Consider the following 18,088-nt stretch of genomic DNA (forward strand, 5'->3'; position numbering starts at 1 on the left):
CAAAGGTGTACATAGCGTTCAAAGCTCTGATGAAAAAGTAATAAAACATAAAAATATATAAATTGGGTATCTACATAATCATTTCATCCCGCAGAATAAAGTTATCACTTACAGTGCACCCCATAAAAAACAGCACAACAGGCTTTGCTGGTTTCAGAACACGTTTCATCATGCCAATCGTTTTAATACTATAGATGGCCGGTGTGGGGGTCCCAGAATGTGAGTTGCTCATTATGTGGGAAGGCCGACTGTCGGGGGTTCGGTGTCACTCCCTGTGACATACCTCCCAACTTTTGAAAAGAAGGAAGAGGGACACTATTTTTCCCGCACTAGGCCACAACTAAACATAACTAAACACCTAATCCCACCCAGTGCCCTAAATTCTCCCACATAGTAATTATTCCCCCTTTATGCCACCGCACAGTATTTATGCCCACATTGTGCCCCCTTCACAGATTATGCCCAGATATGTGCCTCCTTCAAAGTAGTTATGACAGATATGTGCCCCCTCACAGTAGTTATACCCAGATTTGTGCCCCCACACATTAGTTATGCCCAGATGTGCCCCCTCACAGTAGTTATGCCCAGATATGTGCCCCCTCACAGTAGTTATACCCAGATATGTGCCCCCTCATAGTAGTAATGCCCAGATATGTGCCCCCTCACAGTAATTATGCCCAGATATGTGCCCCCTCACAGTAATTATGCCCAGATATGTGCCCCCTCACAGTAGTTATGGCCAGATATATGCCCCCTCACAGTAGTTATGGCCAGATATGTTCCCCTCACAGTAGTTTTACCCAGATATGTGCCCCTTCACAGTAATATGCCCAGTAATAAACTCCACATACTCACTTTGTTCCCCAGCAGCAGGACACATGGAGCTGCACCCCCTTTTTCCCCGCCTAGACCAGAAGTACAGAGTACAGGCAGGGGGAGGAATGATGGAGCAGGGAGACGACAGCTCTCTGCTTCATCATTAGAGGCAGCTGTGTCAGTATCCTATGGAAGCAGGGACAGCTGCCTAGAGCAGGACATACTCCTCCTTAACGGGACAGCCACTGAAGTCTGGGACTGTCCCGCCGGATCCGGGATGGTTGGGAGGAATGCTGTGATGCCCACATTATATACACTGCAGACAGAGTACCAGGCAGCCTGGCATGTAGAGAACAGATCAGCGCTACATTTTAGGTCACTTCTGCTATGTTACAAGACCAAGCTCTGAGGAAGCATTAGTCTATTGGTTCAAAATTCACAGGTATGTTTTTCAGGATGTTTTTTTTGTAATGAATTGGATTAGTTAGGGATTGGAAGAAAATTTGAGTCCAGACCTTAAGATGAAGTTAGACAGCAGCTTTACTTTGCAAAAACATTCTCCAAAACGGTTTACAGACTTTGTCTTGGTCCTAGCAGGCTTTAGCATTAAAACTGGCAGGAAAACTCATCTCTGCTACATCTTTTTCTCTCTGGCCCTGCTGTACTGACAGGCTGGCTGTATAACTCCTCTTCTTCCGTCTGCTGCACCTTCTCTCTGTAGACTGACTCTTAAGTTATGCCAGGGAACTATGCTCCTGGCTTCTGAGGCTTTAAGCTATGACCTCCATGGCCAGCAGAGCTTAAGGTGCTCTGGCTGGCTTGGGCACATCCAGCAGAGACGTGCCCAGCACGCCATCCCTTAGCAGGGGGTGCGCTGGAACTCACTAACTCTGGTCCCCACCCTTCCTGATGGAAGTGGGACTTGCCCTGTCCTTTTCCAGAGGGGGGTTAGAATGGAATCAAAGGTTCCATTCCACCTAATTGTAGCTCTGCTGTGTTTGCTGCCACCTGCTGGTGAACCAGGCATATTGCATTTGAACATAATAGTTACATTAGAAATAGGAATGCACCATGTAGTGGACCTGAAATAAATACACAAGATGACATTATATTAGCCCTTAGTAGCGGGGTGAAGAAGTGGTAATGCCACTCTGGGGCGTTACAGGGCCTGCTCTGTCCCTCCACACAGGCTGCTTGCCGTCAAGGCCTCGCCTCCTCTGCCCGTAAAGTTAATGCTTCCTCGGGCTCCTAAAGGACTAGAGCGAACGCACCCCAATCTACACCAACCAATAGCTGGCAACCCTCAGGTAACTAAGGCAACCTTCCCCTGTGGGCAATACATTGTCTTGCTAGTTCCCTTCAAAAGGTGTGCTATATTCTGTTGTCTGCCCATGCAACAAGTTTCTGCCCGTTTACTGGATTCTGATCCTCCAATCCCTGACCCGACCTCTGTATTGACCCTTCACTGCCTGCTCAGACCGTTTACTATATAACATAAACTATCCCTGCCCTGACCTTGACCTTTTCTTGACTACAATTTTGCCTGACCCTTTGGTGCCCGTGTGAGTCAGCTGTCAATCACACAGAGAATGCTCCAGAAGGTAGCGGCCTAGTGGCTCCCCTGCAGCGAAGTCTAGATCCTTCTACAGGGGTTAAAGGGTGAATACCAGAAGACTGACAGTGCAACTGCTTTACGTTTAACCCAAAGTTAAATCTGGTGGTTGACACACTGGTTCCACGATCACTGTCCTAACAATTTTCTCAGGCCATTTAACCCGCTGACCCACTTAAGATGGGCCTGTCTGAAGTATATAAGGATTTAACTAATCAGTGTGGTCAATAAGAGCAACTCCTACAGTACCTCCATACCATTTCGGTCTGCCTGAACAACTTGACCACTAACGCGTCTGTAGCCAAAGTGTCTGCACCATTACCTCCGGTACTGGTGGGCAACAGGCATATCCAGGTTCCTACTGACCGATACGCTCCGCCACCACATCGTCCCTATGACTGTCCCATCAGCCTGATGCCAGCAGCTACTCCAACATGTGGTCATGACCACCCATTGTTTCTACCTGAAAGTCTGATTATATTAAGGAGGACCTTGAGAGGGGCTTCATTCTGACGTCCTCTTCACAGGCAGGCAAACGTTTCTTCTTTGTAAAGGAGATCGTCAGGTCCCTCCGGTCATTTATTGATTAAATTACTGTGAAAAATAAATACCCTTCACCACTAATCGTGGAGCTCTTTCATAGGATTTTTGGAGCCAGGATCTTCACTAAATTGAATCTCAGAGGATCTTACAATCTCACCTGGAATCGAGAAGATTAGGAGTAGAAGATCATTTTTAACACCAGAGACAGTCACTATGGATATCTTGTCATGCCCTCTGGCCTCTGTAATACTCCTGTTGTTTTTCAATAATTTGGTATTATTTATGATGTATTATGTGATCTCTTCTATCTTCTCACATGACCTAACTTCACACTGGAGACATGTATGCACGGTCCTGTCCTCCAGCACTTGACAGAGATTAGCCTTTATGCTAAGCTTGAAAAGTGCATCTTTGAAAAAACTCTACCCTTCTCGGGCTGCATTATCTCTGACTGTGGCATGGAGGAGGATCCCATGAAGTTGCACTGGACTGGCCCTAGCCTACTGGAAAGCCATGGAAGAAGCCAAATAAAGACAAAACCCTAGATGAGACATTGTGGCTAGGACTAAGCACATTGTGAGTGTACGGAATAATGCCCCTGTTTAAAAAAAACTGCAGCAATCTGGACTAAAATGAGAGAGCATACGGAGAATACTGTTACAGGCAGTGGCTCGTGGCCGCCAATGTCCTGCTTACCCCGCCAGCGGCCGGGACCCGCCTCATGCTAATGCTAATGGCTGGTAACCCTGTTGTATCTAAGACTACCTGAGCAATAGTTTTTTTTTTAGCTTGCTAGTTCCCTGCAAAATTGTGCTTTCTTCTGTTATCTGCCTGTGTACTGACTTTCTGCCTATTTTCTGGATTATGATTCTCTGCTGCCTGACCTCGTTATTGTTCCTTTGCTTCCTGCCCTGACCTCACACCACATATTCTGCCTAACCTGACCCTGACCTGATCCCTCAATGCCCTGCACCATTGTCTCTGGCTCCCGTGGGTCAGCTGTCACACAGACTACTCCAGGAAGTTACGGATTTGATAGGTTCTACGCAGAGTCTAGATCCCTATACAGGGGTTACAAGATACAAGCTTTTTGAAAGAACAAGGTATCACTTATTTGGAATGTCTATTTCCATAGGGAACCCTATTATCATTTAAACGGTGTCATATCAGATGCCTTACAGAAATGTATATAGGTTGGCTTCATGCTTTCAATGCTCAGTTCCTAATTCCAAGTCCATTCATTTTGTCATATCCATTGACAGGCATATTACACATACAGGGACCTATAAAATTAATATTCTCTTTATATGCTCACCTTATATTCCCAAAATTAGCTGATTTTCAGTGTAGATGGAAGATAGACGAAGGACCCTCATACCGTTAAAAGGAATTAGGATACTTGAATCCCATTAGTTGTCTATCCTGCAGTGAAAAATAAGCCTATTTGCCTATAGTTTGTGCACCAATGCTGCCTCACACCTGTAAGAATTTTTGGATGGATAAAGTTCCTACATCACAATGACATAGATCCACAGAGATAGACCTTCTTTCTGTGGTGATCCAATCTCCAGCATCAGTTACCCGGAGGTATAGCTGTTGAGTCTTCTTGATGAGGAGCAATAGCATCATATATATATATATATATATATATATATATATGGCTATATGACATTCTTTTCCTAGCATACAGAACTATAGTGATGAGATGGATGGACTGGGCAGAGCAATCACCTATAAGAGGATCATTTATAAAAACAGAACATCTCCTAACGAATTCCATAGTGTCTGCGTTCCGTGGTGACTTCATAGGTTCTGAGGCAATAAGACAACATCTAAAAAAAATAACTAAAAATAAGCCCAAGTACAAGTATAGACATTTTAAAAGAAAATCTTTATTAATGATTGGTGACAACAAGTTATGAGACACAAGAACAGAGAACGGATCATTTCCCCATCTGTGCCTCAGGCTTGTTACAAGGGTTTATCTAAAAAAAAAAAAATTTAGGGGCTGTTGACAACCTTTTACCAACCAAATATAATGATTCAAATGTAGTATCATGCTGCTATATACCCATTATAAGTATATGAGTATATTATTATCTGTCTGTACCGTTCCTCCAAAGAAGGCTTACAAGGAAAATAGTATAATCTTACATAAGTGAATTGAGTAGCTGATCCATACCTGCCGTAGTCCTGTAGGGTCCTGGATGAACATACCATCTGTCCTTCTGGAGAACATAATCCACTGGTTGTAGTATCCACAAAATTAGTGATGAATATTGTCTCTGTACCCCGGCCATTGGCATTTCACACGTAGTAATAGTGACATCACTGCTTACAAAGTCCACTTTCGCGATGGTACACAAGTCTATTTGCTTTTAAATAACAGGTTTCTAGTTTATTGTTAACTAGCAGAAGGACCCGGCTTTGCACGGGTAAATTTCATGTAATGTTTGTTTGTGTCATTAAAAGATATCAACAGTATCCCCCATAACAGTGACCTCTACAGCACCCCGCCCCTTTAACAGTGAACTCCACAGTTCCCCATCCCTCAACACTGACCCCCCCACAGTGTCCCGCCACTTTAAAATGGGACCTCCACAGCAGTCCATCCCCTTAACTTTGACCTTCACAGCAGCCCACCCCTTTAACAGTGAGTTTCACAGCACCCCACTCCCTCGACAGTGACCTCCACAGGGGCCCACCCCCTTAACCGTGACCTCACAGTACCCTGCTGCCTTAACAGTGACCTCTACAGCAGTTGCCCTTTTAATAGTGGCCCCTGCCCCCTTAACAGTGAGCTCCACAGTGTCCACCCCTTTAACGGTGACCTCCACAGTGCCCTGCCTCTTTAATGCTAGGGCTACACGACGACATGTGTCGCGCAACATTTTGTCTCAACTATTTTTATAATGACAGGCTATGGTGTCGTACTGCGACATCTGACATGCTGCGACTGCGACAGGACAGTTGCAAAAAATCCATCCAAGGTGGATTTTTCTGCGACTGTTACGTCGCAGTCGCAGCATGTCAATGTCGCAGTGCAACACCATAGACTATCATTATAAAAATTGTTGCGCAACATTGGTGCGGCATCAATGTCGTGTGACACATGTAGCAGTGTAGTTGTGCCCTATGTGTCGTGCGACTTATTGTCGCGCGACACATGTCGTTGTGTAGCCCTAGCCTAAAGCTGACCAACAGCAGTGAAGAAAAATGGCTGGGTTGTTATGGAAACCTGGAGTAAAACTGTGTGTATGTAGAGACTAATGGCCTCTGAGCTTCTATTGGCTGATAAGGGACATGTGACCGTGTGTATGGCAGTTGGGATATGAAGAGAAAAACTTGCAGGCTTGTATTGGCTAATGCAGGTAATTTTCTGGGAATATCTCAGGAATGGTACGTCCTAGAGAGCTGAGACCCCCACAAGATTTCTTTCCAGGTAGCAAGGGATGTGTATACCAAGTTTCGTTGAAATTGATGGTTGCGTTTTTGAGTGATCACGGAACATACATATATACGTCCTTTATATATATATAGATTACATACATCTCTTTGCTATCACTTACCGCTCTCAATTGTCTTTTCTTATTCTTGTATGACTTGCGACTTTATTTTTGATGTATTGTCCTACTTTTTAGTGTACTACTAAATAAAAGAGAAGGAAATAAAAATGGCTACTTCTCTTTGTGAGTTTTCTGATGGTCAACAAGAGATGGTTTCCAAGTAAAACATTCTCCACAATCTGAACATGAATATGGCTTCTCTCCTGTGTGAGTTCTTTGATGGTCAACAAGAGTTGATTTATGAGTAAAACATTTCCCACATTCTGAGCATGAAAATGGCTTCTCCCCTGTGTGAATTCTCTGATGTGAAACAAAAGCTGATTTGTGGTTAAAACATTTTCCACAGTGTGAACATGAAAATAACTTTTCCCCTGTGTGAATTTTCTGATGATCAACAAGAGTTGATTTATGGGTAAAACATTTCCCACATTCTGAACATGAAAATGGCTTCTCCCCTGTGTGAATTCTCTGATGTGTAATAAGAGTTGATTTCCAGTTAAAACCTTTCCCACATTCTGAACATGAATATGGCCTCTCCCCTGTGTGATTTCTCTGATGTATAACAAGACCTGATTTCCAATTAAAACATTTCCCACATTCGGAGCATGAAAATGGCTTGTCCCCTGTGTGATTTCTCTGATGTACAACAAGATCTGACTTCCAGTTAAAACCTTTTCCACATTCTGAGCATGAAAATGGCTTCTCCCCTGTGTGAGTTCTTTGATGCGTAACCAGATTTTTTTTTAAAGCAAAACATTTTCCACATTCTGAACATAAGAATGGCTTCTCCCCTGTGTGAGTTCTTTGATGAGTTACCAGATTTTTTTTTAAAGCAAAACATTTCCCACATTCTAAACATGAAAATGGCTTCTCCGATATGTGAGCTCTTTGAACTTCAACAAGCATAGTTTGACTTTCATTTTGTGTTACAGTTTGTGATGAATCAGAAGATTGGATCTGTTCAAAAGAATCTGATGATAAATCTTTGCTGTGACTGGAAGAGGATATATCTTGGATATTGGCATGTTCTTCATATGTATCTTGATCATCTACGTTAAAATCTGAAGATATCTGATGTCCCTCTGAGGTCGTAGCACAGCTATCTGCCAAGAATAAAATTTAGTTTGTTATTTTTGAAAAGTATATATGAATAATTTAAGTGTCAGTGAGAGGACCATTAGACAGAGCTTCCATGAGATATTTTACGGGAGGGTGGTGCATAAAGTGTTAGATTCTCTAGCAGACAGGAGGTGAGTAGAATGGCCAGTAGGAAACATAGAAAGCCATCACCTCCAGAGATGTTCCTTAATGTTTTTATTTGTTACTGATAATGTGCAGGGTACTGGTGATTACATACTTGGGTTGAGAAATCCTTATTGACGGGCAGGCAAGAGCAGCTAGTGTTCATTGGTGGATCTTTTTATATTAAAGGGGTTGTTCGGAATTTATTTTTTAAGTATTGGCCTATCCTCAGGATATGCAATCACTAGCTGATTGGTAGGGGTCTGACACCCTGCACAGTCACCGATCAGCTATTTTTTGTAGCTGCTGGTTTCTGCAGCAACACTGTAGCTGTGGGGGCTCGCTGCTCCCATTGAGATCAACATGAGCAGCACTGTACTAGCGAGCTCCTGCCACTATATTTTCGATGGTGCTGTGTAGCTCTGTCAACAGTAGTCGCCGGAGCTACACATCGGATAGACGGGGGTGCAGGATGTCAGACCCCCACTGATCAAGTAGTGATGGCCCATCCTGAGGATAGGCCATCACTTAAAAAAAAGAAACCTGGAGAGTCTCTTTAACTCTTTAGCCTGCCCTTATGGCGGCTCTTCTGAATTAGACAAACAATATGTAGTGCCAAAGAATAATCTAATGAGCTACACATCACAATAGTTACTGTGGGTAGGATACTGTACACACCAAGGATCTCTCTGAGTCTCAGTTCTGTCACTCACAAATGAACAAACTGCATGGTCCACATGATAAACTCATGCTTTTTGGTGGATTTATAGAAAATGTTTGCACTTCAAACATAGAAAACCCCCAAAGAATGTAATGAAAAGTGTTATCACTAATCTTAAGAAAGTCCATATTTGTCTATAATTGAAATGAACGTGGCTTGAGCTAGTCCAATAAGACTTATGGAAAGCTGCTCAAATAATACATTTTAGCACACCTCTGATGTTTCGGGGGCATATAGAAGGAGAAGGACCCCAAAACATTGCAGCTATGCTAAGTCCGACCCGCAGCAGTAGCGTCTGGATGGATCCTAATGGACTAGTTCTAGCCAAGTTCATGATAATTACTGGAGTATGGACTCTGAAGATTGGCAATACTCTTTTAATATTCTTTGAATGTTTTGTATAAGGGAATTGCAAGCATTTCGTATAAATCCACAAAAAAGCAGGAATTTATGGCATGCCCCTTGCAGTTTGTTCATTTGAGGACTCTTTGCAATTCCCAGAAAGGGAATCTATTAAAAACTGATAGGATAGAACAGGTGACAATCCGAGCCTTCTGATCAACACTATGGATGTCAGGCATTTCCTTAACATTGCACCACAACTTTACTTTGAAACCATTACAAAAAACAATATTTACTGTATTTTTCACTTTATAAGACGCACTTTTTTTTACTTGGGAGGAGCAGGAGCGTGAGTGAGTGACGTTACGCTGCCGGCCTGCCTGCTAACTTGATAGTGAGTACTACTACAGACAATAACAGTACTTTAACAAAGCAGAGCCACTTGTTGAGGGTTACATGACTAATCTTTACAAATGAAGACTGCTGTGAGCGGGGCCCGGTGTAATGAGGAAGGGGGGGGGGGTCACTATTTACACAGGGACACAGAGAAGACACAGAGGGGACCAACATAAGATGCTATATACCCTCTGTGTCATCCACAGATCCCCCTCATAAAAGTGTCATCCACATATCCCCCCCATAACAGTATCATTCACAAATCTCCCCCATAACAGTGTCATCCACAGATATCCCCATAGCAGTGTCATCCACAGATCCCCATAACAGTGTCATCCACAGATCTACCCATATCAGTGTGTCATCCACAGATCCCCATAACAGTGTGTCATTCACAGATCCCCATAACAGTGCGTTATCCACAGATCCCCCATAACAGTGTCATCCACAGCTCCACCCATATCAGTGTATCATCCACAGATGCCCCATAACAGTGCGTTATCCACAGATGCCCCATAACAGTGCGTTATCCACAGATGCCCCATAACAGTGTGTCATCCACAGACCGTTATTAGTTCAAAACCCACCAAAAGCACACCTTTTGGTTCAAAATATAATTTTTCTTACTTTCCTCCACAAAAACCTAGGTGCGACTTATAGGGCGAAAAATACGGTAATCCATCGCTTTATTATCCTATTATTTTATAATCCACTCAGAAATGAAATTAGGAGTAGAGATCAGTGAATTTACTGTAAAAAATTACAAATTTCACAAAAATTCTAACTCCAAACAAAGCAGCCAAAGCTTTGGCGATTCAGATAAATCATGCAAACCCACCATTTTACATTTCAAATTCAGTACAGAAATGAGGGCAGGGAAGAAGATGGAGGATGACATGACCCTGGGCGGGTCCCTGGCTGGCTTGACCACAATGCCTTGCAGTCAGTGTGTCTTCGTGGCTGAGAGAACAACGACAAACTGGCAAGACAGGAAGAGGTGCAGGGGAGAACATGTATAATGTGTTGTTTACATGAATGGATTGTTTGATTAGAAGAATGGCACGTAATGATTCATTCCGGTCTGCAGGTGAAATTAGACATCACATCCCAAGCCTAGGGCAGCAAACGGTGTCTACACAAACCATTAAAAAGTGTTTGTTCGACATTGAGCTTCGAGCCAGACATCCAGTTATGGGTGTTCCATTGACCTTATGTTATCACTCTCAAAGACTTTGATCCTGCACAGCAAGACAGCGGTGGAGGTCTATCCTCTTCAAAGATTAGTCTTTTTTGTCTCGGATGCAATGACAGACCAGGTGGGCAATGGCACGAAGAGGCCTTCAAAAGGGAACAGCACACCGGTTCTTCTCCCAGTGTTATGGTTTGGGGTGACATAATGTACAGTAGCCAGATCACTCTAGTCTTTATTTGAAGTACACTAACAGATTGGCATTACACCGAATTGGTTGTGGAACCAGTGATATGGCCATTTCTCCAAAGTGTCCCAGGAGCTGCTTTTCAAACATGACAACACCAGGCCGCACGTTGCTTCTGCTACTGTGAGAAGTCTGCATAGCCTAAATGTCCTACCATGGCCTGCAGCATTTCCAGATTGTCTCCCATCGAGCACATCTCGGACATCATTGGTCAGCAATTGCAAAGGGAGCTGATCTTGATAATTTGTGGGCCCAAGTGCACTGAGTGTGGCAGAATATTCCTCAGACAACGACTAATAACTTGACTGACAGCATGCCAAGGTGTGCAAGTGCATGTATTTGTGTGTGACGCTCATACTCAGTACTGAATAAATTGAGATGTTTTGAATATATTGTTTCTATCTCTTTCATCATTTGCATATCATTAACATGTCTATCGATCCTTTGATTTCCAGATTTCCACAACAAATCTTGCTAATGTACTGAAAAGAAAAAACTAAAATTTTTCATTGACATATGCAGAAGTATTCAGACCCTTCCTACTTTTTGTGTCACGGCACCCATTACTTGTCCTGTCATTGACATTGCTTGAAGTGGTGTTGTAAATGAGAAACCTGGACTGCTACAGACTGGAACCATATTGTTGTTAGCCATAAATCTTGATTCTGTTTCATATCCACAACAGTTGGACTTGAGTATGGAGGCCTCATGGTGAGTGCTTCGATCCTGCCTTTGCGGTGAAGCAACACACTGCACTGGTTGACCATCTGGGGAGCCATCACATCCAACAGTCAGTCACCTCTAGTACGAGGGACACAACAGCTCAGTGATATGTGCAGGACATCCTGTGGCCACATGTGTTCCTCTCATGGCAGGGCTTCCAGCTGCCATTTTTCAGCAGGATAATGCTCGCCCACACACAGCAAGGGTTTCCCTGGAATGTCTCCACCAGATTACATCTGTATGCCTCCATGCCCAACTGTATCTCATCTTGTATCCAGGGTCCTAGTACCTCTATTCAATTATACAGTTTTTCCCAATAAACTTTTCCTTTTGCTTGAATATTGTCATCATTTACATGTATCGTCTTTACATTCACACATAGAAAGTTTCATTTGATTTCAACAACCCCCTTCTTGGGGAGTAATTATTTTGTGTATGTTTGGGGAGACTGATAGATCTAGGAAATGATTCATGGAGAGTTAAGGTCAGTTTCTGTCTATTTGTTCATCTCTGGTTATCATTATCCCTATGATTCCTGTCAGCTATTGGCGAGTTAAAATTTTCTTGAATCTTTGTTACTTGTTTCATGGTATTGTTTGTCCTTACACAGTTCTTCCGTACAGTAAGTCCTGAAGGTTTCCAAGTACTGGGAGAGACTGATAGAATCTAGGAAAGGCGACTGCTCTAGGTGAAGCCCAGTTCTGAGGTCTACTTGTCCAGCCAGGATCATTAAACACCTGAAAGAATGCTTCTAAAAGCTAAGTCATATCTGTCAACCATCTCATTTATCAGAGACATGTGCTGAAGGTGCTGAATGGCTGTTTGCTACACTTCTGGAATAGGCCCTACTGATACATCCAGAGATATAAGCCACATCTCTGCCCCACCCCACTGCTGACCGGACTATAAACAATTGTACCCAGTGACTCACAGGCAGGGCCGGCTCCAGGTTCATGTGGGCCCTCGGGCGATAAAGTCTCAGTGGGCCCCCTTCTGGCATTTTGCTTGGCGCTTACAGCAATAATACTGCATGTATTATAGATGAAATACCGTACACAGAGCGTTCTACAGAGCGGATATATGAGAATCAGTCCTTATGTGCCTATTTTTATTTTCTACCCAGTGTTTTCCAGTCCCTCAGGTCTACTCACAGATATGTGCCCCCTCACAGTAGATATGCCAAGATTTGCCCCCTTCATAATAGATATGCCAAGATATGTACCCCTCTCACAGTAGATATGCCAAGATATGTGCCCCCCCCCAATCACAGTTGATATGCCAAGATTTGTGCCCCTTCACAGTAGATATGCCAAGATATGTGCCCTCTTATGGTGGATATAGAAACATAGAAACATAGAATGTGTCGGCAGATAAGAACCATTTGGCCCATCTAGTCTGCCCAATATACTGAATACTATGGATAGCCCCCGGCCCTATCTTATATGAAGGATGGCCTTATGCCTATCCCATGCATGCTTAAACCCCTTTACTGTATTTGCAGCTACCACTTCTGCAGGAAGGCTATTCCATGCATCCACTACTCTCTCAGTAAAGTAATACTTCCTTATATTACTTTTAAACCTTTGCCCCTCTAACTGTGTCCTCTTGTGGTAGTTTTTCTTCTTTTAAATATGCTCTCTTCCTTTACCGAGTTGATTCCCTTTATGTATTTAAAAGTTTCTATCATATCCCCTCTGTCTCTTCTTTCTTCCAAGCTATACATATTAAGGTCCTTTAACCTTTCCTGGTAAGTTTTATCCTGCAATCCATGTACTAGTTTAGTAGCTCTTCTCTGAACTCTCTCTAGAGTATCTATATCCTTCTGGAGATATGGCCTCCAGTACTGCGCACAATACTCCAAGTGAGGTCTCACCAGTGTTCTGTACAGCGGCATAAGCACTTCACTCTTTCTACTGCTTATACCTCTCCCTATACATCCAAGCATTCTGCTAGCATTTCCTGCTGCTCTATTACATTGTCTTCCCACCTTTAAGTCTTCTGAAATAATTACTCCTAAATCCCTTTCCTCAGATACTGAGGTCAGGACTGTGTCAAATATTCTATATTCTGCCCTTGGGTTTTTACGCCCCAGGTGCATTATCTTGCACTTATCCACATTAAATTTCAGTTTCCAGAGTTCTGACCATTCTTCTAGTTTTCCTAAATCCTTTTCCATTTGGCGTTTCCCTCCAGGAACATCAACCCTGTTACATATCTTTGTGTCATCAGCAAAAAGACAAACCTTACCAGCGAGGCCTTTTGCAATATCACTTATGAAGATATTAAACAAAATCGGTCCCAGTACAGATCCCTGTGGAACCCCACTGGTAACATTACCTTGTTTTGAATGTTCTCCATTGACTACAACCCTCTGTTGTCTGTCACTCAGCCACTGCCTAATCCACTCAACAATATGGGAGTCCATGCTCAATGACTGCAGTTTATTGATAAGAAATATGCCAAGAAATGTGCCCAGTGCCCCCTTCACAGTGGTTATGCCCAGATTTGCCCCCTTCACAGGAAGTGAAAAAAACACAAAAACAATAAATACTCCTCACCTCAGTCACCTGGCTCCTCCCATGATCTACGCTCCCCATCAGCAGCAGGATACTGTGACACAACTACTCACCTTGCCCAATGAAGCTCACATACCTCTCTTCCCTGCAGGCACAGACCGCACTGCAGCACGGTGTGGGGGCGGAGCCTATGCAGATTACCGGGCTGCAGGCTCCGCCCACACAGGTCAGCAGCACGATCAGTGCCTGCAGGCTGAATGGTGGAGCAGGGAGAAGTCTTCCTGCTTCACCATTCAGTGCGCCGCCGGCCTGAAGGAGGGAAGGAGTGCGGGGAGCCAGGACCACAGCTCCCAGCGCTCCAGCAATGAGTGCTTCCATCTGTATTTATGGAAGCGCTTATTGCTTCTGGCCTCTGGCAGCTGCGCTGTGGGCCCCCACAGGAGCTGTGGGCCCCGGCACTTGCCCAGGTATGCCAGGTGCTGACGCCGGCCTTGCTCACAGGTAACATTTTCTCTGACTTGAGTCATTCATGTTTATGTTCTCATCTAGCCCAGGCCAGCCCAATGGAGGTAAGTATTAGTGTATATTTTTTTATATGGCACACAATGCAGGAGAGGAGCACTATAGGGGTATCTAGGGGCACTCCTTACTGGCACATTATTGGGGGGCACAAAAGTGGTATTCTATATGGTGGCCACTATGGGGAAAGGGGAGAGGAACACTATGGGGCATCTAGGGGCACTTCTTATTGCTACATTATTGGGGGGCAAAGAAGGGGTATTTTTTATGGGGGGGTTCTGTATAGGGGCATTTTATACTGGGACACATTATGGGGGGTAATATGGGGAAGGGGGAAGAGGAGCACTATGGAGGCATTTACTGGGGGCTTCATATAGGGGCATTATATACTGGCACACATTATGTGGGCACTATGGGGACATTAGCTCAACTGGGGGAATTAAAAGGGGGTATTTTTGCACTGGCACACATTTTAAGGGGACATTTTTCTACTGTGACATTATAAGGAGAATTATTACTACTGGGGGTCCGTTTTGGTGGGATTTATTACTACTGGGGGACTGTGGGGAACATAATTACTAGTATGGGCACTGTGGGAGCATTATTACTTCTGGGGCACAGTGGGGACATGTTGGGGGCACTGTAGGGGTAATTATTACTGGCAGAGAATTATTACTATTGGTGAGACTTTTGGGAGCACTATTACTTTGGGGGCTCCCTAGCACAGTATCAGCTTAGCACAGTAATATTTGGGGGACATTATGTTTACATTATTGGTGTCAGGGACACTATTTGCTAGGCGCAGTTATTTTAGGACACTGCATGCCAATAACTATTGAAGGGGAACTATCTGTATGGTAATAGTATTATCAGGGGGTTATCTGTTTCTGCAGTATAGTATTGGGAAGTACAGAGGGCACAGCATTGTGGTTGGTGGAATGATTTGTCCAGAAGATAGGAGGATGGAAAAGTAGTAAACTAAGATGTTTTTTGTCAAACTGCAGAGACGAGAGATAGCTGAAAGAAATCATCATGGCGGTCTGCACTGAATGGAGAAGATGAGGAAAGAGAACATCAACTTTAGAGGAGACGTTACTGGATGTAAAAGGTATGTGACGCTGTATTACTCTGTATGTTTTATAGTGATATATGTAATGTTAGGAGGGAAGGGGTTAGGTTGAGAATTTGGTATGTTTCAATTTTCGTCTCAGGCAGCAGAAAGGCTAAGCGCACCCCTGGCTGTAAGTTAGCGAAAAAATGTTTGTGCAAACATATTAATATTAATAGATTTAGGGCCTTCTCAGGCCTTCTGATTAATTGGCAAAAATGATATATAACACCCTTACGGAGAAATAACCCTTAGTGGACGGGGGAGTTTGGTGGTTTACATGTTAACTCTCACTTGAAATGCTTCGGTATTATTGTTTCATGGGACAGCTCGCTATCTTACGAGTTAAACATTTTTCCGTATTATTGGATTTGCAATTTGGAAATGACTTCCTCTTTCTGTAGCTGGAAGGATTAATTAACTGAAAATAATTGTCCTTCCTAAAATGTTGAATGTACTGGAACATGCAGATCTTCTCATCGCTCAACATTTTTTTAAATCGAGTTCATTCTTTGTTCTCGACATTTATATGGGGATAAGGGGTTGTCCTCTTTATTTATATTGATGACCTATCCTCAGGATAGTGCGCAGAGATTATCTGCTGCTTTGGAGAATCAGCCGCCCAGACAGTACCAGAAAGCGGCTTCAGTCTGATGAAGGCCTATGTTTATGGCCAAAACGTCACGTGTAAAATTGCCGCACTTCCAATAAAAAAAAATCACCCTTATTGCACCGCATATTGCTGGAGTTCTCTATCATTTGATATAACGGGGTGGGAACCCGACATCCAATAGCGATAAAATTAAGCAAGGTGCCACGACGTTATCTTTTAAACACTATCCTCAGGATAGGTCATCAATATCAGATTATCGGGGAGCCGACAAAAATGAGCTAAAAGATGTTCAGAAGAGCGAAACTGCCCCACTAAGTAATACAGAAATAAATCAGGTACTGCGACGCCCGCTAACTGTTTAGGTCTCTGGAGCATGACCAGTTTAAAGGGGTTTTCCACTTTATTTATATTGATGACCTATCCCCAAGGGAGGTCTTCAATATCAGATCAGTTGGGGGCTGACTCCCGGCACCCCCACCGATCATCTTTTTGAAGAGAAGGCTGTGCTCCTGTAAGCACTCCCTTCTTTCTCAATTCCCACCCCCATTTGAAGAAATTTCCTCTTATCCTTTGAATGGGGGTTTGGTGTCTTTCATATACACCCACTTGCTATTGGCCAAGTTGTGTGAACCCCAGTTCAGCTGAATCTAAAAGGATGTCGCTGATCCCCTCTTTCCTTGGAGGACTAAGCAACGTATCAACGGTCTCACATTGGAGTATCTCCTGCCGCGAAAAACAAAATGATACAAATTTGTATTATTCACACGCTATCTGACCCCAGTGCGTCTGTTTTATATGGACAGGATATCCAATAATGCTTGCCATAGATGTGCCGCAGTTTGTGCGGACTTTTGTCCATCTTATTTGATTGTTCCCTTATGTTTCCTCCTTTCCGATAGAGATACTGGGTAAACCTGTTCCACAATTGTATAAGATTTGCCTACTTGGTATTATTCCAGAAAACTTGTGGTCTTACTATGAACAGATCCTACTGCGAGGTGCTTTATGTTAAGCCAGGTAAGCTACAGTGATGAGCGTCAGGGGCAATATTTGAATTTGCAATATTTTGCAAATATTTGGGTGAATATTCGTCATAAATTCACGAATTTGAGAATTCGTGATCTCCAGTCATTATTTTCTTGATTGCAAAAATCTATTAAAATTCGCCATAAAAAAATTCGCGATCAACACTACTCTAAAGTTAAAGATATTGCAGCCTTCTCATTGGCCCACAAGCAAGAAGCAGTGAGGGATCATGGGTACTGCTAAAAAAAATATTCTAGATATTCGCAAATTCTCAAAGTCCCAATTATTCGCGATGCAAATTCGCGATTAGAATATTTGCAATCAACACTAGTAAGCTATAGCTATGAGATGGAGTGTGGAAAGGCCTCCATACTTATCACAATGGAGGGATCTGGTGATAGAATAGTTTACAAGAATTGTGGATGAGTTGATAAATTCCAGAGGTTGTGGGCTGTTTGGTGCACTTCTTCTTAGATCTTCTTTAATGTTCAAAAGCTTAATGCACAAATCTTGAATACTTAATGTTTCTCTTGGACGATTAAATGTCTTGCCTTACTATTTACTCCCTAGAACTGATGTCAGCTGATAAATGTCTGATGGAATAATACTCACAGCTAGTAACATTATGGTACACCGTAATTCTTTATACCTACACAACGACATGGTATTAGTTATGGTTTTTTATGTCTTACTCTCATCTATGTCCTCCTTGGAGGAATCTGAACAAATTTTTCGCATTTGAGTTGTTTTTAATAAAAGGAGTTTAAAAAAATATATTTTCCCGAGTGAAGGAGTAGAATCTGTGAGTCTTCTCTGCTTTACTTAGTGGTCACTACTCACCTGGGCAGTTATCTGTAGGAATGTCCTCTGTACTCTGCTCATCGCCCCTCACATATGTCTCTGTAACAT

At 43.1% G+C, this 18,088-nt stretch overlaps 2 protein-coding genes across 3 annotated transcripts in view; both read right to left on the reverse strand.

Annotated features, from left to right (window-relative positions):
• LOC121004491 (gastrula zinc finger protein XlCGF57.1-like) overlaps positions 1-18,088 on the reverse strand; it is a 255,964-nt gene that overhangs the window by 113,342 nt on the left and 124,534 nt on the right. The gene's annotated exons all lie outside the window — the stretch shown is intronic.
• LOC121004513 (gastrula zinc finger protein XlCGF71.1-like) lies at positions 6,495-18,065 on the reverse strand. Its single transcript, XM_040436780.1, has 2 exons — positions 18,020-18,065; positions 6,495-7,640 (listed from the first exon to the last, which is right to left on the reverse strand). Exon 2 carries the CDS (start codon positions 7,441-7,443, stop codon positions 6,649-6,651), a length of 795 nt encoding a protein of 264 aa, XP_040292714.1. The 5' UTR covers positions 7,444-7,640; positions 18,020-18,065; the 3' UTR covers positions 6,495-6,648.

The sequence above is a fragment of the Bufo bufo genome, chromosome 6, assembly GCF_905171765.1.
Source record: "Bufo bufo chromosome 6, aBufBuf1.1, whole genome shotgun sequence".
Classification (NCBI taxonomy): Eukaryota; Metazoa; Chordata; class Amphibia; order Anura; family Bufonidae; genus Bufo; species Bufo bufo.

Coding starts and splice junctions, on each gene's coding strand:
- LOC121004513 (XM_040436780.1), bottom strand. CDS start 7,443: ATGCTTGTTGAAGTTCAAAGAGCTCACATATCGGAGAAGCCATTTTCA.